The 27,711-nt window shown below is 39.0% G+C and overlaps 2 protein-coding genes across 16 annotated transcripts in view; one reads left to right on the top strand and one right to left on the bottom strand.

Annotated features, from left to right (window-relative positions):
- The window catches only part of CPPED1 (calcineurin like phosphoesterase domain containing 1), a 439,059-nt gene extending 438,541 nt beyond the window's left edge, over nucleotides 1–518 (bottom strand). For 11 of the 15 annotated variants that reach the window (XM_059862182.1, XM_059862188.1, XM_059862181.1 and 8 more), the window contains exon 1: nucleotides 359–517. The gene's annotated coding sequence lies outside the window, so the exon portion shown is untranslated. Of the gene's footprint in view, nucleotides 1–358 lie in introns of all 15 variants that reach the window. The other 4 variants (XM_059862184.1, XM_059862194.1, XM_059862195.1 and 1 more) reach the window with 2 other exon arrangements.
- An 11,211-nt stretch (nucleotides 519–11,729) lies between these two features.
- Nucleotides 11,730–27,504, top strand: ERCC4 (ERCC excision repair 4, endonuclease catalytic subunit). Its single transcript, XM_059861479.1, has 11 exons — nucleotides 11,730–11,919; nucleotides 13,375–13,555; nucleotides 16,237–16,432; nucleotides 17,792–17,999; nucleotides 19,070–19,250; nucleotides 19,599–19,733; nucleotides 20,308–20,418; nucleotides 21,541–22,132; nucleotides 22,844–22,936; nucleotides 23,558–23,670; nucleotides 24,721–27,504. Exons 1-11 carry the CDS (start codon nucleotides 11,746–11,748, stop codon nucleotides 25,452–25,454), a joined length of 2,718 nt encoding a protein of 905 aa, XP_059717462.1. The 5' UTR covers nucleotides 11,730–11,745; the 3' UTR covers nucleotides 25,455–27,504.
- Nucleotides 27,505–27,711: the final 207 nt, after the last annotated feature.

Raw genomic sequence — 27,711 nt, 5'->3', positions numbered from 1 at the left:
TAATCATATAAATTTGTTAAAGTTCCAAAGTGTTTATAATCATGACCCACTATAATCTGAAACAGTAAAACCCAGGATCAGGCTGGAAACCATCACTGTTGGCACTTACAGAGAGTTAACAAGGCTGCCCACAGGTTGCTGTTTGCATTCTCCAAGGCAAGTTAAAGGAGTACCTTGGGGTGCCAGCACTTGCTCCAGGAGGCCACAGGCAATCACAGCCTGTTTTGGCTGGATGCACAGGAGCCCTGCTGGGAATTGCCCCATTGGCACTGAGGTTTCTGGTGACACATCCCGTGATAACAGCTGCGTAACCTGAATCTTTTCGAATGCTCGATACACTGTGAAAGAACTCTTGTACCTTTCCAGGCCTTCGTCTGACGTTCCTTGGCTCACATCTAACTGAGAGATCCCCAGTGATGCTGGTTCCTTGCCTCTGCCCAGCTCTGCTGATGGTAGCCCCTGGCTCTGAAGGTTGTGCTGTGTTTCTTTCCCGTCCCCTCAGCCAGTCTCACCAATGCCACGTAACAAGGAAGAACAAGCTCCTGTCTGTCCTTACCCCTGTTTATTCAGGAAAAGGATTGCATTATCTTTGTATGCAAAGGCATCACACCAGGACCTCGTGTTCTGTTACTTTTCTACTACTATGAATCCTTGATCTTTTCCAGTCATTGCTTCCAAAGACAGTATTGCATTCTGCTGATGAAGTACTTCACTTACATCTGCTCAGACCTAATAAACACTCCAGAACTGGAGGTCCATCACTGTTACTCAAAATACTTGTTTGAATTATCACTTAGGCAGTCATATCCCTCCCTCATTCAGATGTTGTGGAACATAAATGATAAGAAACCATTCCAAAGAAATCTGCATTGCAGTCATAATCAAAGTGAGTAAATAAAGAAAAGCTGACAGGCCCTCACACAGTAGGCAAATTGCTGTGATCTTCACAGAGAAAGGTAATGGTTTTCTTTTCCTTCTTTTCTTTTTAATACAGCTTTTCTTCTAGATTCAGAGGCCTTCATGTTAAATGAAATATTTTTAGCACCCACACGACCATCTAGAATTAAATGGCAGCAGTTCCCTAGCATCTAAGAAAGAAAGCAATGATAGATCACTGTGATTCTCCTGTCCTTGTACAGAATCAAAGAATCGTTTACTAATAGACTGAATGCTTCCAAAAGCAGAAATCACACAGCTCCATCTTGTGGAAGATGAGATTCCTTGTGAAATGTCAGCTCAGTTCATCTTCTGTCTTTGATAATGATTTAGCCTTTGATGTTTAAGTTTTACTTAACACATATTTCCTTTCATATGTGCTTTACACAACTTCACCAAGAGCAGGAGCAATCTGCCCACTTTTTATTCATATTCTCCTGTTTTATTTTATTTACCCACAGCATTCTCCCAAACTGGTCCATACTTCAGCAGTTCACATTTGTACCAAGTGGTGAAGAATCAGCTCTTTTTTTCTATCCTCTTTCTTTGTCCTGAAGGAGCTTGAACACCTTGCAAAAGTGTTCTCAGTGAATACACCGTACATAATACTAAATATATTTGATTTTCAGCCTAGTGGTACTTCTTAGCAGGACACATTTTCAATATAGTTTGGATGACAAAAATGCAGAGCAGCAGAGTTTGTCTTATTCATGTAACCCAGAACTTGGATCTGTAACGTTTCCATAATCTAATGCCATTAAAGTAAACCAAGTCAGAACTACTTTTAGGTCAGATGAACCAAGTAACTTTTCACAACACTACAAAAAATGTCTTTATGAATTCTGGAGACAACTGTGGGATTGATCCTTATTTTCTTGATACAAAATCTTTGTCCTTTTGAGAGCTTTGGAATGGTTTGGACATCAAAAACCAGCACCAAAACATGCACTCAACATAAACCTCTGTGCCACACTGCCAAGAAAAAAATGAATTTTTATATTTTTGACCATACATTGTACTTTGGGATAGCATATTAAACCACATGTACCAACACAGGGCTACAAACTGAAATCTACCAAGATAAAAGTTCCTTGGGCTTTAGTATGGAAATCTTCCTAAAACTTCGCAATGTATTTGGATGTTTCCAGCAAACCTTGGTGTTTGAAGAAGGTATTTCTCATAAGCCACTGTCAAATGTAAAACTTCTCTATGAGATTATCCCAGCCCACATTCACTGAAGTTTTCAGAAAAAGCAGAAGTAATGTGACTCATGGGACTACTGACAAATGACTCTGGAAACTTATTTCCCATTAATTTTCAACTGAAATGCCTGAGTGGTCAAAAATGACCACAAACCTTCCCTCAGGTCTTTTAATTTAATTAAAACTATAAATGATCCTAAGTATTTTCATCTTTTAATTAGTTTTAAATTAATTTTCAGTGTGAGAGCCAGAAGTCCTAAGAGAAAAGTAAGGAATTGCTCACAGAAACTTTTATCCAAATCTGCATGATGAACGTCAGCATTATAACCAAAACCAGCTGCTTATTAAAATACTGGTTTTGGACTATATTAATACATATAGGCAAAAGAAAAAACTAAGCAGAGAAAAATCTCCTAAAAATCATCCAAAATATGTATTTTTAACTAGCATTCTGGGGCCCAAGGAGGGGGGGGAAATAGAATAGCATCATGATTGTTTCCCTACAAAGGATATTCCTTATTGTCCTATTGAGATGATTCACCACCACTTCACTCCCCTGAATTCATTTTCCATACTGAGAAATGTTATGGCATTCCTTCCTCCTGGTAGAAGTCAAAATAGCAACTTTCGCAATATGACTGACAAGAAAAATACTTCATTTCTTCCACTAACCTTTTTTATTGTATCAAATTTCTGGAACAGTATCGACTTGATTTTATTTTACTAAGTCTTGAAGTGATCTTTGTTTCTCTCAGAAGTATTCACATGACTATGAAACACTAAAAACCAAAATCCACAGAAAGTATGAAGACAAAAAGCCAAAGGAAAAAACCTTCCAAGGTTCACATACCACCCCACTAACAGCTGTCAATCCTGACAAGAAACAGCTGCCTCTGAACGTGGGGGGATGTGAGAGCTCATCTTTGTCCCATCACTCTTTGGGCCATGTTTCACAATCTGCCAAGAAGGTTGGCAATTAGTGCCAATCATGACAGGTTTTTCTGTGATATGGACACCTATTCAAGAGATATTGGACTCATACTATCAAACTACTTTGCATCTGTATCTAAAGACCCTCTGTATGACTCTGCAGCCTTCAGTTACTACCAATATTAGCCATGTACACATTGAAACCATATTCCTCCATCATAAAAACACTACACTGTGTAGTTTACAGCTGGAAGGTCTCTTAAGCTTTTCGAGAAGGTGCCAAGAGACATCAGCTAGAAAGAGCAAGTAATTTGTCCACTAAAGCTGCAACTATTTCATTCCCCAAAAGCAGAGGATTAACAATCATGGTAATCAGGATAAATATTGAGAAAGTATTAAAGCATTATTACATGACAAACCAGACATCAAAAGAGTTGCTGACCATTACAACTGCTACGATTAACAGTTTATAGTGATACACTGTGTTGCCTATGTTGCTTAGAAATCACATAATTACACACATTTAATCAGCCTTAACCTAGGTATTTTCATTACCTTGATGCATACCATTAAAATTCAAATGTTATCAAAATATGACATTAGAAATAATTTAGTATTTCCTATTGAAAAAAATATATGATTAAATGCTATCTTTGAGGCAGGTCATTCTAGTTAAAAAAAGGACAAAGGACAGTACAAACACCTCCATCTGCTTGTTTCCCACTCATTTATCTATTCTTTTTCTGATCTGTGAGCATTTTGAATAAGGTATTGAAAGTGTAATCCCAGTTTCCCTGGTAATCTAAATGGGAGATTTGACTGCAGGAGAAATCAAACATCAGCCTTAAAGCAAAGGAAAATAAAAAGTGAAAAGCCTGAAAGACTTTGCAGGTAACCAGTGTTAATGTAAAGGCCGTTGTTTCATTATGCATGAATAGGAGTATGATTCTTTGGATTCTAAAGTACTTTAATCAATGTTCAAGGGTTTTTAAGAACCTCATTATGTACCTCTTTCACAGGATTATGAATATTTGCAAATGGGGTCATGTGGTAAAGCTTCAAAGGCTAAAAAGTTAGATCAAGATACATTTTCTAAAACTCTTCAAAATATTTCAAAATCAGAAGAGCTGCCCAATATATATTGCTACATTCAAAGTATCAACCTTCCCTTTGTATTTTAGCAACATCAATTTCACATATATAAATATAAATTATATAATATATACTTTATATTTTATATTATATATATTACAGTTCTCCTTCCTCACTGTTTTCCTGTGACAATGATGTCTGCACCATTTTATCCAAAAGTAGTAAGAGTTTCATTCAAATAAAAAAAAATGTACAAAACTAAAGCTCCGTATACTAAAGACTAAGTTGATTAATTTAACTTAGTTTACTTAGCAACAATGTGCAAGGACTAATAAATAGACTTAGATTATAGGTGACCACCTCTATAGCAGTTTTGTGCCTCTTCTGAGGAGTTTCCTGCTCATTAGAGGAACAAGAAAAATCAAAATGTAATAGTTAGGATAGGTCTGCAAAGACAGAATGGGGTTTGAACAGCAAACTGCTTGAAAAAAAAGGATGTGGAGGAAGTCAGGACAGAGAATTTTTCCATCTTCAGCTCTCTGTCCATTAGCAACACTACTGGAGGCTCTCCAGGAAGGTAAGACCCAGAGTTAAGCACGTGGTCTGATGTTGTCATCTTATTGCAGGGGTTCCATACTGCTGTCTCCTTAGCACAAAGGTTCCATACCTTCGTGGTGTTTTCTCCTGGATAGCTCCTCAGAGCACTGACTCTTCCTTCTTCACAAAGGAGCCAACTGACTCCCACTCTCTTCTTACCCAGCCACCCCACTCTTTTATAGCACTCCTCTTCTCATTGCTTACAGCTGTGGCCTGTTAAAGTCAGGCCTGCTCCTCATCTTTGATAATTGGCCCAGCTGCAACTCCTTAGGGGTAAGATTACTTTCTACACCATCTTTAGTTTCTTATATTCTACCCCCCTACAGTCTGAGAGCATAGGAGGGGCACATTGTAACATATTTCAGCCAAAAAAGCTTTCAACCAGGGGTACGGTGAAGTCCAGAAAAAAATTAGCTCAAACTGAAGATTTTTTTTATTTGTATCCATCTGTAAGGGGTCTCAGTCCCACCACCTCTTACCTTTGTCAGCCCCACAGCCCCTGGAGAAAGACTGGCCTCTGTCTCTCACCCCATGGGCACCATATCCTGTGAGGAGCCCTGCCAGGTGTTGTTTTCAGAAGTAAAATGGATTTTGTACAGGGTGGAGGGAACTGATGTCTGTGAAGAGCCTCCAGAGGGGAGACAGTGGTTGATAACAGCACAAAGGAAGAACAAAAGGCAGATTTGGTACACCAAGTGTGTCAAAGGAGGCATAGCAGAAGAAATAATACCCATAATGAGTTATTAATGGTACTGAAATTGTACCATTCATTTGTTAAAATTGAATATGCTTGACTGTAGATTTTCTTGTCAGTCTATATATTTTGATTTTGTGCACCACACAGCTCAGCAGTAAATTACTGCAATTAACTTTGATTCCTTAGGATCCACAGCACCAGCATTTCCACATCTTGTGACTGAGGCTAGAATTCAATTCTAAATTCTTGTCTAAAGTGCCTTTGCAAAGTAAGTAGTTACTCTGAAAAGTGCTGACAAACTTCAGCAGAAATTCTACACAGATTTATTTCTCATAAGAAAAATCCAAAGAAAATTTAGTTTATCCATCACAGTAAAGTTTGAAAAAGAGCTGAACAGCCTGAGTTAATTCCTTAACAAACACCTTATGTATTCAGTCACCATTTTTAGTTTCCAAAGACAGACATTTCACTGAGAATCTTCGCTTACAGTTAAGATGTTTTTCATGCTGTTCCTTTTAAATTTTAGTAGCACATCCACTGTGAAAGTAGCACCGTTCCATCTGTGCCCTTCTAGAGAGTCAGACGCTTTATCTCATAACAAATCTGCGTAGCTCAGGTTTTTGGCTGTATGAGTACAAAAGAACTTGACACAAAGCAAACTACAAATAATCAGACACAGTGTAACTCTCTGAAGAAAGTTAGAGCCCTACCTTGGTTAGGAGAAACCACAAATAACATGTCAGTAGAGGGTGGGCAAGGGAGGAGAGACAAAATATTAGAATTCGGGGGACCAAGAGATTACACAGTAAAAAATCTGCCAGGAAATAGCAAGTAATAACCCACCCTCTGAATCAAATTTGACAAAGTGTAAGAAGACTCAAGACAGATATTTATTTCTGATTAAGAGCTCCAGCAGTTTAGTAGTTTCTCCAGTATTTTCATGTCTATGTATGAGACATGCTTTTCTGGTTTTGTTCCCATAACTTCACAGTGAGCTACTGGGCAATTCCCAGCACTGAATTAATTTAACTTCCAAAAGAAGTTTCTGTGATTTGTAAAAGTCACTGTGTGAAACAATTAATTGGTGCTGTATCCCTATAACATAACTCAGAAAATGATACATAGATAATAGACATAATAGAGAATTTTGTCATGACTTGGAAACCCTGTCAAGGGATCATGATCAAAAGGGCAAATGCCAGCACAGAACTGGACCAAATCTACTTGCCAGTACTTCCTTTTTATATCACAGCAGACTTCAGGGACCACAAAGAGCATCTGATCCTTTTTTGGTAGTGCACAAGCAAAAAGGATTTTACAAGCTATGACACTACTTGCTCCATTTGACTCCACTCTGAAGAGCCAGGAAAATTATGCATGTGCACACATCTCAAGCACTTACAGCTCAAACTCTGACCTAGCTGCATGAAACCAATGCCCAAGTGGCACTCTTACATATTTCATTAGACTACAAATGTGGGGAGATAATAGAGGTAGTTTTTTAATTGCCAAATTATTCACTGTGATTTTGACAAATACCATGGCTAAGATGGCTGGTCCCTTTCCCAAAAGCACTCAACAAATTCCCTTTGCAGCTCTCTTATAAAGTTACCTTGCACCATTCATCTGGTAAATAAAAATCATTGGAAGAATGGAAACAATGAGAAAGAAGTTCCAAGCATATTGAGACAGTTGTAATTGCTATGGAAACCATATCTAGTAATAGTCTTGCTTCAGAGTATCAGAGGCAAATCATGATAAACAGACAGCAAAACAAAGTGTAATACTGCCTAAGAATTCAAAGTTCAAGATTCAAGAGAAAATTAAACCACTGCATAGGAAAAGCTTTCATGCCCTTCCAGGTTCCTTTGCAGCACATCTCTGTGAATGAGCCCTTTGGAATTGATTTCTGCCCAGGCTTCCCAAATTGCAGCTGAAGTAGCACTTAGGGCTGGCAGCATCGTTACAGTTGTTACAAAACACAAGGACACAGTTTCTTCAGCCTAGAAGTTATCCTAATTTTATGGCTAGAAAATTTAGGAAACCTGAAAACATGTAACTCCATTCAAGCAATGTCAATTTTTTTTCAAGCTCCAAAGAGACTGATAATAGGCTCCAAGAGTGTAATGGGGTCGTGGATTCAGAGATCATTAATGACAGCAATTAGCTTTAACGGTTTACCCCCTAAATTAAGGTGGGTAAAATAAGAAGCTACTAATCTTAGACTAAAAAAATCAAATTATTTTAGAATATTGTATGCCTTGCTTTCATTTCTGTATATGAAATATCCTCAATTTATTTGGCTGTGTCTGTGCTGTAACCTGTTAATGGATAGTTCAGAATATTTTCGACATTTCATTTCCTTTCCTTGCAGCAGCCTACCTGCTGATACACCAGAGGTTATCTCCCTATTCTCCCTAATCAACCCCTACAACTCTTTCTGAGTTTCATCATACCAATTCCAAAATTTGTGTTCTGAATAAAATTAGACAATGCAATATGCATATATCTACTACTCCAAATTCTGTCCAAAAGTCATCACTGCTGATGTGCCAGCCTTGATTGTCTCTAGGTACTTAATTCCCAGAAATAGTACCAGCTCAAATATTATGGCAGAAGAGCACTGGACTTCAAACACTAACACTCCTTTTCCTTTCTTCAGGGACATCCCATCCCATTACAACCTCCAAAAGTAAAATTCCTCAAACAGTTTCATTTATCAAAGGCTTACAGTAATAAATCATTATTGCAGTTGTTTGTAAGCAATAACTTCTGCATTTTAAGAGTAAGAGTAATTTAAGAGTAAACAAAGTGTTACTTTGTTTGAAAAGTCCACACAGCTGCCTATAAATGGTATTTTTTGGGTATTTGTGTAATTAGGGTTTGGGTTTATGATCATCTGAATCTTGCCTTTCCCACCTTTTTTTTTTTTTTTATTATTTTTTTAAATTTTTTTTAGGGTCTCCTGGTCTGGCAGAGCCAGTGCAGGATGAGAACTCACCTTTCCCTTACAAATGTTCCCTATCCATCAGACCAGAGCCCAAATATCAGCTCTTTTATTGCAGTTCATTTTTTACCCAGCAAAACCATGTCATATTTAATTTTTACAATTGCCTCATTGAAAAAGAATAATTAGGTTTTCTTTTATGGGGTAATATTTTTTAACTTATAAAGAATGTTCTGTATGTAGACTGCTGGAGGAAAATCTATTCCAGCCAATTAGAGATCACAGAAAGTGCCCCCTCAAAACTACCTATTCTAAGAATATGAATAAATGTGGCTGAAACACAGGTTCTAATAAATTTCCAGATTATAAAACACTTTTTTTTTTCAGTTTCCAGTGTATACTTAAACAAAAGTCAAATACCAGTATTTCTAAATCCAAACAACAAAGCAAACCAAACATCCAATAAAAAAATCCACAGAGTTGGCAATCCCACCATGTTTTTAATGTAAGTTATTTAAATATTGCTTTTCTTCTCTCAGGGAGTCCTCTTCAGCTCTTTCCATGACCAGTAATAAAAGTTTATGAATATGGCACAAAGGATCTGTTACTGTCTTCAGACAAGACTGTTGTCATTACCCAAATGAGCAGATTAATGACTTAGTCATGATTTTAGCATTTTCCTCTTTCACAGTAATGAGAAATAACTTGTAAACATGAAAATTTAAAAACAAATTAATGGTCAAAAGAGTATCATAAAGACTAACATTAACACTGCTGATCCAAATAACAAGGAGTGAGCCAAATACTAATCCCCTTTCCAGGGATTTGTTCTATTGCACTACCAGGCAATTAACCTGACTTTCATTTAGTGTTGATATGATAAAATAAATAGATCTGTCATTGCATTTTTAAAATACACAAGTAAATGTCTTCCTTGGGAGATTGATAATGGGCTGTACTGATCATCTCACATCATCTATCAGCTTGAAAGTAACTTAGAATTTGTGTGTGTTTACTATTTTATATGGAATGAAACTCCAAAAGTTACATGAAAAACATGTTTAAAATTAAAAACAAACCTTGATTGTTGGATATAGAAATGTGTTCATGCACTCCCCTGAATAACATTCTCCCAGCCTATTATTCCCAAATTTAAAATTAAGTAGCTAATTCTTAGACAAATTTTATTTATCTTGTTCTATTCAGGTGATTTCTTGGGTGTTTATAATTTTTTTTTAATACTAATCTAGTGTTTTGCAAAGAAAAAATTGCACAAAAATGAATTGCAAGATTTAGGCCTAAATTCTGGTCTCCAGAGGTAAGAAATGACAGCCCTCTGCTGGCTAACAAATATGTACCCACAAGAAGGACATCTCACAACAGCTTTACATTGATATCACATTTAGCCCAAGTAAAAATATATAAAAATATATTGAGTAAAAATAAAATTGTAATACAGGAATGCCTGAAATATTTTATCTGGACCATGAGGAAACTTTCTGTCTACTTCCTGTAGGAAACAGTAGGGCAAGAAAATGGCTGAATCCTGAATTATATGGACAATTCTGAATACTGAAATTCCTCAAAGAAGTAACCTTATTGGGCTTCAGTTTTCTATATAGTATTCAAAACAGCAAGAAATGTTAATGGCAATCATTGTGTTACTGTGTAAGTCTTTGCTTTGTTCAATTAAATGACCTGCAGTCCTCAAAAATGAAAAGTTGTCAAAAAAAATACTGATTTTCTGACATTTTTATGGTCTTAAATAAGTTTTAAAAGCAAACATCAGAGAGCTTATTGGCAGCCAGATAGAAATGAGAATCAAAGTATGATATTTGCCACAACAGTTAGCAATGTGATCCAACTTGCAAAGAAAAAATTCTTTAGGTATCAGCATAAAATTTCATAAACATGAAACATGCATGAGAAAAATCAAGACTAGTTCCTATATTTTATTAATTTTTGCCTGTTTTTAAAGACTTGTTTTCTACTTTGCCCTGAAGACCTGTACTGCATTTTAAAATACAAAGACATACATTGTAAATAATCTGCATTTTTCCTACCTTAATTTAAAATGTTCTTTAGTATTATTCTGACTGTGTGGGAAATCTACAAATAATGCTTTGCAAAGTGCCTCTTCATTAACTGCGCTGACTGGAACCAGTGTGCAGTACAGGAACACGTTGGCAGCACGTGCTTTATTTTCCCTCATTAGAAAAACACGGCAACCCAAAGGAACCCCCACTGCAGCTGCCCTCAGGTGACAGCGTGAAACAAAGAACTGAAAGTGTTTATTTGAATATATTTGACCGTTGACTCAAGGCCTGATAACGGCATTTTAGTCAAGGATCGCATTTCACCCAAAGGGATTATTGACAGAGATAACTGGAATCAGTGACCAGAGTAAATAGAAGTGATGGGAACATTTTGCGCAGGTTCCCAGGATGGAAGGAGCGGGCGCTGCGCTGCCCCCGTGCCCAGCAGCCCTGCACACAAAGCCGGCAGCCTTCTCCCTCCCTTCCCAGAGTGGGATCTTGACCCAGCCGAACCGGGACCACCCCAGGGGCTCTGAGCAGCCTGGGCCACGGGGAGGTGTCCCTGCCACGGTCCTTTCCATCCCAAACCCTTCTGATTCCATGATGCTCGGCTGAATTGCAGGGGAAGTCTGAGGAGTGCCCAGCATTTCCAGCTGTTTTTTAAAGCAGCTCTGAGGAGCGCCTTCACCCTCTGGACACAAACTGCATTTTGCGCGCTGACCGGGGCGGGCTCCACGGAAAGGGCGAGGGGCCGGTGCCTCGTGAAAGGAGTGCTCAGGAGAGTTTGGGTTTGGCGCTTAAAAAATGCAACTACCCAGTAAAAAAAAAAAAACAAAACGCAATCACAGAATATTCTGAGTAGGAAGGATCCACAAGAACCATCGATCCTGGTCCTGCACAGGACATTCCAACAATCCCGCCCGATGCCTGAGAGCGGTGTCCGAATGCTCCTGAAGCACTGTCAGCCTTGGGGCCTGTTCAGTGCCCACCCTATGGATGAAAAACCTTTTCCTCGTGTCTAACCCAAACGCAAAATAATTGGAGGAGATCGGCTACCTCGCATTTCCACTCGGCACACACTCCCCGCACGGGGACAAGCGGAGGCTCATCAGGCCGCAGTAGGAGCCCGTGTGTGGGGTCCCGTCCCCGCCCGCTGTGGGTATCCGTGAGGGTACGGACATTTCCCTGAGGGACCCTTCAGTCCGCGCGCCTCGGGACCACCCGAGGTCCCTGGAGGACCGCGCGCGAGCCCGGCAGGGGGCGCTGTCGGGGCGCGCGCGCGTGCGCGTGGGCGTGAGCGGTGCCGCGATGGCGGCGCTGTTGGAGCACGAGAGCCAGATCTTCCTGGAGCTGTTCCACCGCGACGGGCTCGTCGTGTGCGCCCGCGGGCTCGGCATCGACCGCCTGCTGCTGCGCTTCCTGCGCCTCTACTGCGAGCCCGCCAGCCTGGTGCTCGTGCTCAACACCAGCCCCGCTGAGGAGGTGAGGGCAGCGGCCAGCGCCCGCCCCTTCCCCTCCCGGCTGCGGCGGGCGCGTCCCGGGGACAGCCGGCGGCTCTGTGGCTGCCCCGGCCGGCGGAGCGGCTCCCCGGGCTGGCGGGAGGGTTTGCGGGCTCCGGTGAGGGCAGCGCGGGGGGCGGGCCGGGCGCTGTGCACGGGCCCCGGCACAGAACCACGGAGTTGCTTAGTAGGGAGCACTGTGGCTCATCTGGTCCCGCTTCCCTGCTCGGGCAGGGTCATTCCAGAGCGCACAGCACAGCATTGTGTCCGGATGGTTCTGGAATATCTCCAGAGAGGGAGACTCCACAGCCTCTCTGGAGAATCTGTCCCAGGGCTCGGTCACTCACAGGGAAGAAGTTCTTCCTCGTGTTCAGGTGGAACTTCCCGGGCATCAGTTCCTGCCCGTTCCCCCTGTGCCATTGCTTGGGCCCCGGGAGCAGAGCCCGGTCCCTGCTCTGAGCCCTCCCTGCCCACACTGACAGGCACTGGTGAGGTCTCCTCTCAGCACCTCCTCTGGAGGCTGAGCAGCTCCTTCAGGAAGAGCTTTGCCAGCAGGTCACCTCCCTGACCTGGCAACGCTCTTCCTGACGCACCCCAGAATCTCCTTGGCCTTCTTGGCCACAAGGCACTTCTGGCTCAGGGACTGCTTGTTGTCCACCCCCAGGTCCTGGGAAAGCTGTCAAACCATGCACACACATTCAGGATTGGGGCAGTTGTATTTCCACTCCTGCAGCACAATGAAGCCCTAGTAACACTAAGGAGCTAAAACAAATACATAACTTTTAAGTAATCAGTGAGGAGAAAGGGATGAAACATGCTTGTCAGACTTGATGAGTTTGTCCCTAATTGTACAAAAAAAAGCTGCTTTTTTTCCTCTGGAACCAGGCAAATTTCCCACCATCAGGAAGGGGAGGTCTCGGAGGACCTTTTATAGCGACCATAGGTGAATAAAGATCACAGCTGTAGTTTATAAGATTAAGCTTGGTTTGTATGATCTACCTGCTGTAGTCATCTAATGACTATAGGTGATAGCACTAAAAGATGATCTCTTCCCAATTCTCTCTTCTTAAGGCAGTATTAAATTGCATTTTCTCTGAAAATGAGATATTGAAATATAAGAAAATGTAAGCTCCTTGAAGTGTCAGTTGCTCATTTTTATGTAAGAATTGTCTAGTTACTACTGACTATGTAGATTTTTTTAAATCACCTTGATGAGTTTGAAACTGAAGAAAGTATGTCAAAGAAGAAAAAAATCATAATAATTCGGACTTCTTCTAGTATGTTATACTGTCATGTCCTAATTTGTTTTTGACAGCTCCTCAAAATTAACAGAGTATAATAAAGGTATAAAATTACCAGAGTGAAATAACAGTGCTTTATGGATCCCTTTCTCTGGATACCACAATAATGTCTTGTGTTTTTATTGTGTTTGGGTTAGGAGTATTTTATTGATCAGCTGAGGTCAGATGGAGTTGTTCATCTCCCTCGACGTGTTACCAATGAAATTGCAAATAATACTCGATATGAATTTTATACACAAGGAGGAGTCATCTTTGCAACAAGTCGGATCCTCGTGGTAGATTTCCTTACTGACAGAATTCCTGCCAATCTCATTACTGGTAAGAGCTTAATGAAATAAAGGTAAGAGTGTTCTGTTTGAAAATACACAAAGCTTAAAAAAATATTCTATATGAAAAATTCTACTAACAGGTATTGAGGTTGAAGAATTAGTCCTTTCACCCCCCTCCAAGACTGAGGTGAAAGGAGCAAATATGTAGTTCTTTTGTTCCTTTTTTTTTCCTCTCAACTCATTTGCCTTATTTAATCATACAGTTTAAAAAGGCTTTCAAAGAAGAATAATTGATTGCACTTGGTGAAATAGTGTCCTGGGGTCTACTGGACACTGGCCTATCATTAAAACAGATTTTAGATGTCATGCTTTATGAGTCATGCACACTGCCTATATTTTTGCATTAACAAATTACTCCTGATGACTTCTCATAAAAAAATACCTCACTAATCTTTGTATTGACACACTTGGATGCTTTGCAAATAGCAGTATTACGAAGTAATGCTGTTCCTGTAATTGTAGAGATTTGGAGAATAACTTGCAACCTTTTTTTGTAGTTATATAGAAGCTATACATGGAAGATGTGAGAGTTACCCTTCTCTTCTCATGTTCTGTTCGCCTTCTCCCCCAGCCACTCTTGTTTTTATGTTCCTGGAAACCCTGTTACAGCCTGGAGAACTGGAAAAAGAGAGCTCTAAGAGCCAGGGATTTCAGAATATTTTACTGTTTTCTAAGTGTTAACATCTTAATTATTAAACATAGCTGAATATTGTATGCTGAAATGAATGTGAGTTTCTGCTTCTGAAGCTGTACCTCCTTGCTTTTAGTCAAGCTACAGCAAGTTCTACTGTAAAACATTTTGAACACTTCCATGCTGGAGTCGAAGAACACCAGATTTCTAAGTTTAAAGGAAGTTAATATATTTTCTGGGCAACCTGTGGTTATTTCTTTTTTCCATGGACTCCTTCCTCTATACCTTTCTACCCTACCAAAGAAGAAAAAAAAAAAAGATGAAAGGAGGAAATACTGTTAAGTTTTAAAACTGGTGCTGTCCTTTAGTGCCACAGAGCTGTGACAGGTTTTGCAGTGCCACCAGAGGTCGGTGTGGGAGCAGCTGCAACGACTGGTGGCTTCATTCCCAGTCTCCCAACACCTGGGTCTCTGTGCCTTGTCTGTGTGTGAGATTGTACAGCAAAATCTTGTAGTAATGTTTCATGTGGAGATAATAGCAAAAGCCTTTCTAGGTGTTAAAAATGTCATTTGTAAAATCAGTGTGAGTTAACATCTGATGAACTCATAAATCCAGCTAAATAAGGATAAGGAATAATCACTGCAGTAAAGCAGAATTATTCCTGGTGGTTTTAGCTGAGTAGAAATTATGTACTTGACAGCACAGTGAAACTGATGCAAGTTGATGGAGTAAAAACTGGCAAGTTGTTTCTACCAAGGCTTACAGAGCAGGTGTGAACTCCTTCATAAGCAGGAAGGTATTACAATAAACACAGTCTTACTGACCTGTTAGAAATTCTGTCTTTCCTGTCGTGTCCATTTGGGGGTTGCATCTTAAAAAATCCAGAAGGTGTTCAGAGATGATCGTTATTATGTACTGAAAAATTTGCTTCATAGGACAGGTCTAACAATATCTAGATAGAAAAATACCTTGTAGTGGATTATTTCAGGACTTAATTATGAATGGTGAGCAGTTATATGGAAGTCTGTTTTCTGGATGCTTTTTCATTTAGCAAACAAAGGCATATTAAAATCAATGGCTATGTGCTGAGTTGAGGAGAGTTGTTACAGGAATTAAATGCTTCGTAAGTTTATTAGCTTATATAGGCACGAGGTGAAACCTGTGATGTTTGATGTCCTTTGCTTCCACTTTAGAAAGGCATTTATGATTCCCCTGGAAGCTGTGAACAGATACCACATAGGCCTGAATTCAGTAGGGGGAGAGAGAAAATAATGCAATATGCTGTTCAACATGCTTATCACGAGAAAAAAACAAGCCTTGGTTTAGCAGAACTCCAGAAATGTTTGCCTCAACCACATAATTAAATTAAACTCTTGTTTCATTTCTCTTTATTGAAATGTGCTTGCTACGTCTTTTATTCCTACTGCACCCATAGCCATGAAGAAAACTGGTGGTGTACTCATATATTTGATAATACTTGCTGTCCTTGAGTGTGAATGACTGTCAGATGGGAGTGAAAAGCAAAATAAATGTTTTCAGAAGTTCTTTGATTATGTAAACACTTGAACTCTTACCAATTAAAGTTACTTGACAAGTCTGTAATTCCAGAATTTCTCTAAACAAAAGAATTCAACTATCACAGCCTCAAACACAACAAAATTGCTTTGTTGTAACAATGTGTTATTTCCTGCATCTGCTTTTCCTGCTTTTAAAAGACTCAAGTTCAAGTTATGCCTCAGGAGTAGAGAATTTTCCTAGCTAATAAGTCCTGCCACTCATTCACAAGCTTTTTTTTTTCCTTTCTGTTAAAGGTGCATTAGTAACCCGGTTCTGTTATTTGGCAATTCCATGGTACTGAAACTGAGGAGTTACTTGTTTCAACCCCAGAAAGTTTGTTCAGCCTTCATTTTAGAAGATTTAAATTCCTGTATTTAAACAACAGTAGAAGAATAATACAGTTGTGAGGAAAAATCTGTACAAACCTGGACCTTTCTGTATTTTTTTTTTTAACTTGATTTTTTTTTTTTTTCTCTTGCCAGGCATTTTGGTGTACAAAGCTCACAGAATCATCGAGTCCTGTCAGGAAGCGTTCATCCTGCGACTTTATCGCCAGAAGAACAAGCAAGGTTTCATTAAAGCTTTTACAGATAATGCAGTTGCATTTAACACTGGCTTTTGTCATGTGGAAAGAGTGATGAAAAATCTTTTTGTTGGGAAGCTTTATCTGTGGCCAAGGTGAGGCACTTCTTTACTTCACTGGAGAGTTAAACTTAGAGGAAAGATGAAGGATGTTGCAGCAGGTTTCTAAGAAAATGAGGTGTATGCAGTCACACTGCTAATCTGTGTTCCTTCCTCTATTCCCAAACAAAATTTTTTCAGTTTTTGACAGAAGTGGTCTTAAAGATGCTGAATTTCTGAGAGTATTTTTGAAAATGGACTCCATTTGACTGTATTAAGGGAATGAACCTTATGGCAGAGCTCTCCTATTAGTCAACAGAAATCACAGCAAAAAGTGGCATTCTTAACAATTTAAGAAAAACTTCTATTAAACAAGAGTACTTAAGCCATGAAATGACAGGAGAACAGTCTCTCAGTTCATGGGTGTGTTTGTTTCCAGCTGTTATGAAACTCCATGCATCTCTTTCTACATGTCAGATTATTTTAATCTTCTTACACACTTATGCTGTGTATGAAGAACATTTCTGGATGACTGTTAAAAAACTAATTGCCAAAATGTAGCATGCAGAGAGTCTTCCAGGAGCAGATCCACAAATGGAACTGAACACTCTGATGACCAAGTCAGTGCTTTTGCCCTGGGCAGGAGCTCTGCCCATTTGTTCCATTAGTCCAGGCTGGAATGTGTTTCACTCCTCCTTAATGAATGGCTCCTCTGCACTATAAATTCCTTAACAGTCTTTCAGTATCCCAGGGAAGTAGAAGTGGACATACCTGGGGTAGGAAAGGTTGAGTAGAAGCTCTCTAGATTTCCTTCCTTGACTTCCATGAAAAGACCTGGGGCTGCAGGCTGCAGTAAGGGAAATGTCCATGGAGTTGCAGAGGTCAGCAGCCATCAGGTTCTCTGAGCCTCCTCCTGTCAGGAGCAGTCAGGTGGCCTCTCTGGATCTGTGCAGCTGGCGTGGCTCCAAGGACAACCCATCTTGGGTTCCAACAAGGACCTGCAGGTTGTCATTGCAAGCTGGAACATCATAAAATCTGCTGGTGCAGCCAGCAGCCAGTGATTTCAGAGAATTTATGAACCCCTTCCAGTTTCTCCCTTATATGATTTTTTGGGCTTATTTTAATATTTGTTAAGTGTGATGATGATGCAGAATCCAGTGCAGTAATTTTCCATGCATCATTCACCAGCACTGTAGGCTCACATGACTAGAATGACTACAGTCACAATTGTGGAGCAGATGGTTTTCCAAGGCTGTTCATAAGATTGCAGTCCTCACATCAGTAGAAACTGATTTTGGAATTAACTTAGTTGTTTACATTTTAAATAATTGTGATTGTAGTTTGTACAAACTTTTGAATAATTCTAAGTCAAACAAAACTATCCATGTAAATCTTAAGAAGCTGTTTTTCTCTTAGATTTCATATAGCAGTGCACTCATTTTTAGAGAAGCATAAACCTGAAGTGGTGGAAATACACGTGGCAATGACCCCTGCCATGCTTGCTATCCAGACTGCAATCCTGGACATTCTGAACGCATGTCTGAAGGAGCTGAAACGTTACAACCCAGCTCTTGAAGTAGAAGATCTATCTTTAGAGAATGCTATTGCTAAACCTTTTGACAAGGTAACAATTTTGATTGTTCTGCCGTGTCTAAGTAACGGGATATAGATCTCCAAAGTGCCTGCCATGCAGACAGAAATGTTATTTGCAAAATAAATAACTAGCAGCAGCTGAGTGCTCTCCCATGGCATGTTTATTACTGGTACAAGGGGATGTCATGGTGATGTGACAGTTGCCAGTAGGGTTTTTGATGTATTAATGTTATTGTTCTTCCTTCATTTCCAAAGTCCCAAGAGTAAGAACACCCCAATTCATGGTTGTAATAATAATTGTTGCTGCTGTTATTAAAAAGACAGCTGCATCTTCAGCTCAGAATGCTTCGGAGATAAGTAACAGTAATTGCCATACACATACTCCTCTTTTCCTTTTGAATTTCTTGCTTGTGTTTTTTTTCTCTAGTAGGAGAAGCACTGTATGTAACAGACAATATGCACATGCATGCATCTGCTGTATCTTTAATCATTATGTACATCAATAACTTTGGGTTCACTGTTGTTTTTGACAGATCTGCAATGTGTGGTACACATATGCTTTCGTTAGGGTGAAATCAACTGTCAAAGTGCACCACAGTTATTGGTTAACTGTGATTTAATCTGGATGGAAGGCCTTCTGTACTTTAAATATTTGAAGGTTCTTTCTTGAGCTCTATAAGTTGCACATCTTCATGGCACCTATCTTGATTTTGGAAACTAAATGACATTATAATGGTTTTTTCTGTACCTAAGTAAAGGACACTAGATACTAAATACAATAGGCCAGTACCAGTAAAATAAGGGTGATTTTTTATAATTTTACCAGTATTTTGTTATTAGATGGAGAGGAAAAAGTGTACTGAAAGCATTAAATTATATATGCTAATTGCTGAAATGTGTTTCATAAAGACATCTATATTATGTTAACTTTGCTAAAATATGGTAACTTATATCAAAACAAATATCTCACCAGTACATATTTATTTTGGTATCTGGGATAACTTTAGGAAACCAGAGCGTCCCCTGTAAAGTTAAAGTGCATTCTCATCTTGTTAGAAGCTATAATGCAATACTGTATGTTTGACACTCTTTAATTTCCAGACAATCCGCCATTATTTAGATCCTCTCTGGCATCAGCTCGGAGCTAAGACAAAGTCTTTGGTCCAAGATTTGAAGATCCTACGTACTCTGCTACTGTATCTAACCCAGTATGATTGTGTCACTTTCCTTAATCTCCTGGAGTCACTGAAAGCAAGTGAAAAAGCCTTTGGTGAGAATTCAGGTAAACATGGAATAACCATACAGGTTAATGCATGAAACGGTGCAATGTTGATGTTTTTAATTATCATTCCCAAACATATGAAGGTATCTAATTAGGTTTTACACAACCAGCCATAAGGACGTAGGTTTTTATTGACAGATAATTCTTTCATCTTCCCACTTAACTGCTGTTACTTAACAGAGTGAGATTTGCATCACATTTTTGTCTTCTATTAAGCTGGTGATTACATAGTAAGCAGGTAGGGCAGGTATTCCAGCTGAAGATCTGGGGCTTTTATTGCAGAGGGTTGGAACATGTACACATTGCAGATGTCAAACTACTACTGCTTCCTTCTCATTTCCTCTCCAGGCTGGCTGTTCCTTGACTCCAGTACTTCGATGTTTGTGAATGCTCGAGCTCGAGTCTATCGCATTGCAGATGAGAAACTGAATCAGAAAGGCAAAGGCTTAGGCTCTGAAAAACCTGATGTAAAGAAGGAAAATGGTACTGATCATTCCTAATTTTAAGTTTAAGAGTGTCACACGATTCCAAGCGCTTTGCATATTATTACTTGTACTCTGGTTCCCTGCTTGAACCTCCACAGCTCAGGATCTCAGTCTGTTGGCTGGGATGAATTGAGATATAATCTTGGTTCCAAAAGCATATGATAAACAACGTAAGAGTCACAAAGTAGGGGATTCTCCTAAGCTTGCTCAGCTGATCACTGGAAGAGCTTTTGTGAAATTGTTCTTGCATTACATTGATGTTTAGCTTCATCTCTATTATCTTATGTGAAACAGTAGGAGGCTGTCGTTGCTTTTATTAAAAAAATATATTCAGGAGTTTCAGAATTGAAGAATGAGTGAATACTTCAGTGTTTTGCTTCACAAAAGCATTTATCTCCATTTTTAAATTTAAGAGTGTTCTCCATCTCATTAGCATAACAAGTTGCATATGTAGGCTGTTGAATATCATATGTGCCAACAACCATCACACTATTGACATCTAACCACTGATTTAAAGTCTGAAGGATATTTTGCCTGCAAGAGCTGCTATGTTCAATCTTACTTTGTTTCAGAACTGAAAAGGGAATTGGTTCTAGAAAGTAATCCAAAATGGGAAGCTTTGAGAGAAGTACTGAAAGAGATTGAAAATGAGAATAAGAACAGTGACAACCTTGGTGGTCCAGGTGAGAGAATATTAAATTATGCAAGTTTTCCAGGAATTCTACTGGTTTGTATTTCTACTTGACCTTGGAGAGAAGGAACTAACTCTTTTCTGTAGTTTTATCAAAGAGATGGTTTAAATTTAGTAATTTATGGCCTCAAGATGAAGAATTTATGTACATTATATACATAAACGATGTAAAATTAAACTCTTATTAGTTCTTGCTTTAAAAGAGAAATGCGTTTCCTGCAATGCAATACTTTTTAGGAAAGAACCTGCATTATTCTGAAAAAACATTTTTGGTTACATTTCAGCAGTGTACTGATACCTTAGTTCCAAGCCAAATAAAACAGATGTGGAGATTTATAATGATCAAGGTACCATTCACTCATTTCTGAAGTTTGGGTTCAAAACTAAAATAGGGGTTCTGTCTTACACCCTTTCTAACTTGCACATTCTTCTCATGCACCTGAAAATTCGCTTTGCATGAGTTGCATATAAATCAGGTAGAGATTAGGAGGCAGGGAAGAGAGTCTAACTGCTTTGCTGCCTTTCCTATTTTAGGGCTTTTCATTCCCTTAAAATTTAGCAAGTTTTATTTTAGGAAATAGTAAGGGTAAAAAAGTGCTCTTTTCTCCCACCCACAGTGTTCTGACTCTGGGTAAGAACTGGCTCTCTCTCCTAGTGTTGTAGGAGTTTATCTGAGTCAGCTTGCAGAGAATTGTTATTCACAAATGTCAATAATACTGTGGGAAACTTGTTTAACACAGCTGACAAATTAGAATGGCCTAAATTAAGTTCTCTCTTATTCCACATCTTAAAATGAGTAGTTGTTTGAGTATGTTTCAACACACTGTATCTGCCTCATTTCCAACACTCAGAAGGAAAACTTTATGAATTTAGATATTGTAATAAAAAGGAATGTTGAACTTCCATTAATCTACTATAATTTTATTTGGTACAAAAAGCCATGCAATTTAGATTTTCTCAAAGTCCAGAGCAACTGTGGCAGCCGAATGTCAAGGCAGCATTTGGCAGGCACAGTGCTTGGATCAGTGCAAGCCATTGGCTCGGGAGGTGCTTGTAGCTGGATAAGAAGCACAGCGTTACAGGCTGTAAACACGGTATTGTTTCTTGACTGCAGGGCAAGTGCTCATTTGTGCCAGTGATGACCGAGCCTGTGCACAGCTCAGGGAGTATATTATTGCTGGAGCAGAAGCTTTCTTAACAAGACTATATAACAAAACCTTCGGAAAGGATGAGAAAGCTGGAGAGCTGTGGATTAAGGACAGAAAAGCGGTCAAGTCCAAAGGAAATGCCAAACCAGACACAGGGCCTCAAGCCAAAAAAGCCAAACTGACAGCTTCTTCAAAACAAAATAAACAGAAGAAGCAGCAGGACCGGACTCTAATCCAAATGATAGGGAAAACTGAGGAGGAAAAGAGAGAGGAGATCGAGGTGGAAGACAACAAAGAATTAAGTGGTAGCCAAGAAGGCAACACTCAAGAGTTCATTCCTGAAGATTTTGATTTCAGCTTGCCCTCAGATTGTTACTATGGGATTTTCAAGGACCCACTGACAATTATCCACCCGCTGCAGGGCTGTGGGGATCCCTACGCGCTCACTCGGGTGCTGCACGAAGTCGAACCCAGATATGTTGTGTTGTATGATGCAGAACTCACTTTTGTTCGGCAGCTGGAAATCTACAAGGCAAGCAGGCCTGGGAAGCCTTTGAGGCAAGTTGACTTGGCCATTGTAATTCTACTCTGAAAAGAAAAAATTGGAAGTGCACTGTCAGCAGTCAATGCAGAACGTGCTGCTGTTCGTTTTCATTAGTTACCTTCCAGTTCCTGTTGAGCCCTTAAGTTTAAACAAAAGCAGAATGTCTGGTGTGACCAAAAGATAATTTCTACTTTCCAGCAGGTATTTGGTCCCTTAACAGCAGAAGCATATCTGATAAAAAAAGAAACAATTCCAAGATCTCTACTTCAGTGATTTTAGTGGCAGTAGATCATTTTCAGATGGTGTAGTCTCATTTTAAACCATCTCTGAAGATATGATTTTTAAAGAAAAGGATTCATTTTGGGTTTAATTAATTTTCACATTTCCTGATGTTCATCATGCTGAAGACCAGTAATTCAGAAACTGTAACAGAGAAGCAAGTAAAGGAAACACAATAAAGAAAATTAGTATTTGCAGTTATAGCAACTGACAGAAAGATCACCACATTGGGTATATGTATTTAATACACCTGGAAATTGCAAAACTCCGTTTAATGAATAAATATCACATACCGATTAAAAATATAGAAAACTTAAAATTTAATATGCTATTAACTAACTTGTCAGGCATTTACTGCTACTAACCTTAAATTTACTGGTTGTGAATTTTTTTAACTTAGTGCAAAGTTTTGTGACCTCTTTTTTTTTTCTCTTTTATACCTACAGAGTTTATTTCCTCATATATGGGGGCTCCACGGAAGAGCAGCGCTACCTCACAGCTCTGAGGAAAGAGAAGGAGGCCTTCGAAAAACTCATTCGGTAACACAGTTTAACTGCCTTTAGAATTAGTGTTTGATGTAATTCCCCAATACGCTTACATTTTAAATAGAGTGAAGTTCTTAACTGTGTTAAAATAATCTTTTAATTCAATTCTTTGTCAGATGTAAAGACTACTTTCCTATTGAGAATCACCAAAAAGTCAGAACTTTCCTTTTCAAAGCACCTGGTATTTTGTTTATTAATTTTAGCAGGATTTAATATTAACGTAAAGGCTAATGAGCATCGCTTGAATTTTTTCCTAATTGTCTATGAAGTTCATTTGTGTAATTGTGTTTTTGCAGGTAACATTTCTTGTAAGATAATTTCTAAAGCTCTTATAACCTAAATCAGCTGGGGAAACAAAACATTTCTTTAGAATGTATAAGACAGTATTTTTACTGACAGTGCCTTCTCAGCAGGTTACAGTGCTATTACTAGTCATTAATTCCTTTGTAAAAGGAAAAACCTAGAAAAACTCAGAAAATTGCATTTCTGATCAGGGTTGCATTTAGTATTAAACTATATATAATTTTACATCTGGATGAAGGGTATTGAAGTGCTTCAATCTCCTTTACTCCTGCATTTGCAGTTTTTAGTGTGTGTTTGTTTATGGTTCCTTAGAGAGAAGGCCAGCATGGTTGTTCCTGAAGAAAGAGAAGGAAGAGATGAAACAAACTTAGTCCTCCTCAGAGATGCTAGACCTGCCTCTGTCTCTGCTGACACACGCAAAGCAGGTGAGCAGCTCCTAGGTCAGACTTGCAGGCCAGAGCTTTCCAAAAGTCCCTTAGCTATTGCATCTTGAATCTCCCTCAAAGCATCTGGGGCAGAGACACGTTGTACATTGGTTTCATGCTAAAGAAACATTATTTCCCAGTGACAATGAACTATGGTTTCCTTTGAAAGTACAGGTTAATGAAGTATTTGACCATTAAGACAGACACAGTGTGGATTGTTCCTAGTCAGATTCTTGGTTATGAAGCTGTTTAGTGCTGCTTGTAGGAAGATAAATTAAAATACAGAAACTGAAGTCTACAGATGGTCAAAGGCAGCATTGTCCTTGAGCTAGTAAATGATGGAGATTTCTTTTCATCTTGACAAAACATGCTGTGTGGGTAAACAACTGCACATTATGGGTGTGATCACTTTCTTTGTAATAAAGCGTCCTTTTTCTTTTGTTGCAATTCTAACCATATTTTTGTTCTTTTCCTCTTGACAGGTATGCTATGCCTCTGCCTGTTTTTCTTTACTGTTGTTTCTGTAATCCTGCTCTCCTTTGCCATTTGCTATCTAATCTTTGCTATTACATCATTTGTGGCCTTGGTGCTGCAGTCTCTTTATGTGTCCTGCAGATCTGTAGAGCACAACACATAATTCCCACAATAATGTGCTGTATTTCTGTGGGAAACAGCTGGAAATAAAAGGGATCAGCTTCATTATCTTGTTTTGCAGGCAGCCTTTTAAAGATTTCCCTGGTTCATTTAAATAATTTTCATCTACAGCTTAATGTATTTCATTGTCACCTATACAAAGCTTTCAGCAAGTAGCATGGTAGTTCTATCAAGCTGCAGAGCATGCTCCATAAACTACAGTATATATTTAGGCAGGTAATTTTTTTCTCTAACAGTTAAAAATCAAATGATGTCTGTGTTTATTGTACTACTGAATTTGAGGTATAACTTATGATGAGAAGTCCATCCACTGCAGAAGCCTTGGCAGCCCACAGGAAAACAACCAGAGCAGGAGGTGCCAAGTATGGGGGTAACTGTGTTTATTTTGCTCTTCAGGTGGACAGGAACAGAAAGGTGTTCAGCAAACCATAATCGTGGATATGCGGGAATTCCGTAGTGAGCTTCCATCACTGATCCATCGCCGTGGGATCGACATTGAGCCCGTGACTTTGGAAGTTGGGGATTATATTCTAACCCCTGACATCTGTGTGGAGCGGAAGAGCATCAGCGATCTGATTGGTTCCCTAAACAATGGCAGGCTGTACACACAGTGCGTGTCCATGTGCCGCTACTACAAGCGGCCAGTTCTCCTCATTGAATTTGATCCTAACAAATCCTTCTCCTTGATCCCACGAGGCTCTTTACAGCCAGAAATTTCCAGCAATGATGTTACTTCTAAACTAACCCTTCTCACACTGCACTTCCCAAAGTTACGAATCCTGTGGTGTCCCTCTCCCCACGCTACTGCTGAACTCTTTGAAGAGTTGAAACAAAACCATCCCCAGCCTGACGCAGAAACAGCGATGGCCATCACCGCAGATTCCGAAATTCTCCCCGAGTCAGACAAGTACAACCCTGGGCCTCAGGACTTCCTGCTAAAAATGCCAGGAGTTAATGCAAAGAACTGCCGTGCCTTAATGACCCATGTTAAAAGCATTGCAGAGCTGGTGACACTGTCCAAGGATGAGCTATCCAAGATTTTGGGTAATGCTGCCAATGCCACACAACTCTTCGACTTTATTCACCTGACCTATGCAGAGGCACTAGCCAAAGGAAAAAGCAAAAGATGACTCATGAGATTGTTCAACACACAGCACAGATAAGCTTTTCTGGCACAGTACTTGGGCAAATACATGAAATATTTTAATAAATGCCCTCTCTAAGATAACCAGCTGTTTCTGGCTAATGCTATTCCATCAGTTTTAATATGTGAGTTAATTATTACTAAAGGCAAGTTTCAAGAGGAAAAAAAATATTTTTAATAGAGAAATGTGAATTATTTTTATTCTTTTTAAAGCACTTCAACCAATTCTATAAGACCATTGAATTAACTAAATTTCTAACTGAAATTAGACATTTCAGCTGGAAACGACAAAAACATGAAATAAATTTCTAACTGAATTAACTGACTTTCACCAAGACCATAAGAATTAAGTGCTAAGACTAACTGATAAAGGTGTTTTCTTGTGAAAGTTATGATGTCTTGTTCAAGCTAAAAATGTGCTGTGTTTTGATTAGTCTGGGTGACCTGCTGCATGATACAACACTGCTTTTGCCATTTTTAGTGTCTTACTCTCTGGCAACTGCCACTTTTTGATTGACAGTGATGAAGCTATTTCAAACACATTGTGGTCTTTACTCAGAATCCTGAATTTTAGAACATGACCATAAGCCTTTGTCACAGTAAAATCCATTTGTATGCTATGCTTTTTTTTTTGTTTACCTTACTACCAGTTACACTTTTTACCATCCCAAAGCCAGTACAGCTCTGTCTTGCTAGATTTTGCAAAGTGCTTTCCTTTGGTCTAACTGGGTCAAGACTCTGTGGTGCCACAGTGCAACTTAATTTTGAGTGTGCCTTACTTATACTTTAAAGAGGCTTTGTTTTTTACTCAGTTTTGATAGCTCTTTCACTTGAAAGTGAAAAATCTGGGTATACCACTGGCACTGTTCCTTTATACCAAAGAATTTTTCCTCTTGTATAATGCAGTCATTTTCTAAGCAAGGTTTTCTAAAAGTATTGAAAGTTCTTCCAATATTGGCTTCTTTTGTGTCCTATTGCTCTTGTATTTTTATGTCCCAAATCAACTGTCTGTCAATAAACTCAGTAAAGCCATTGTCACCTAGAAGATAATACTTTTAGCATTTTGTGTGGCATAAAAGAGGGAAAAGTTTGTGAATATTTGCATTGTTAAATTATATATTCTACATTGAACTTTGATACAACTGTGTAACAAGCTGCCATTGCCAAAAGGGTTGGTCCAGTGTTATTCCATGCTAATGTATTTACATTTGTTATTTACAAAACCTTTATCTATGACTTGCACATGTATTTATATGATTCTAATGGGAACAACAGACCAATATTATCTCCTTCATGAAACACAAAATATTTTTTGTGTTCAGGTTTGGTGAAAACTGTACTGTGCACTTTCAGGTAAGATATTTATTGTTCATTTTAAGTGGGAATTATGAATTGTTAACTTTAACTATGGTTGAGCTATGACAAATTTCCAAGGGAACATTTTTCTGCAGATGCAAATTTTAGTATTAAATACACCCATAATAAGATTAAAATTTGTTCATTATCTTGTTTTTCATTTGATATTTTGTATTGATATCAAAACATTTTTATTTTTAGTGTGTGGTTTACAATCCAGATCTTTGGGTTTCTATTGCCCTAGATTCTAATTTATTTAATATGAGAAGAAGTCTTTCCATTTTGACTTTTGCTTATTCAAACTAATGTTGTCAGATGTGCAGAGGGTTGAGAATGCCTGTAAAGTGGTGCTAAGAGAGCTGGAAATCAGAGTAAGCTCCAAGTGTTCTCTGAGTGCATGGTCTGTAGAGCCTGATTCAGAAAAGGGCAGCTGAGCAGCCTTTGAGAACAGACATTGCTTGTGCAATGGGCATTAGGGTGCTCCATGAACTGTGGGTTTGGGGTTTTTCACAGATTGCTGCCTCAGCTCTGTCAGTGAGGTTGGGAGTTTTTGCATTGATGTGTATGGGGTGAAAATGAAGGGTATAGTAATGGGTAATAAAGCTGTAGCTTTGTGTTGTATGCTAGATCAAAGTTACATCATGCAATTAAATAATTATTTGCTAAATATTTTAATGAAATTGCCTTTTGCTTATATGTGTGGAACTTTTGTAGAGCTTTTTCCTTTTTCTTTCTCTGTGCAGGATTTGCCTCTTTTCTCTAGAACAGCCACAACTATATGTTGTGGCATGTTATTATTGCTATTTCACTGTATTAAGTGTGATGGCTAGTTAGAGCTGTGTCCTCCTGGGGCAGGAGGTACAGACTGTGCTCCAAGGTGGGAGAGG

Source organism: Haemorhous mexicanus, chromosome 17 (assembly GCF_027477595.1).
Source record: "Haemorhous mexicanus isolate bHaeMex1 chromosome 17, bHaeMex1.pri, whole genome shotgun sequence".
NCBI lineage: Eukaryota > Metazoa > Chordata > Aves > Passeriformes > Fringillidae > Haemorhous > Haemorhous mexicanus.
This window is presented reverse-complemented; position numbering and strand designations above follow the sequence as displayed.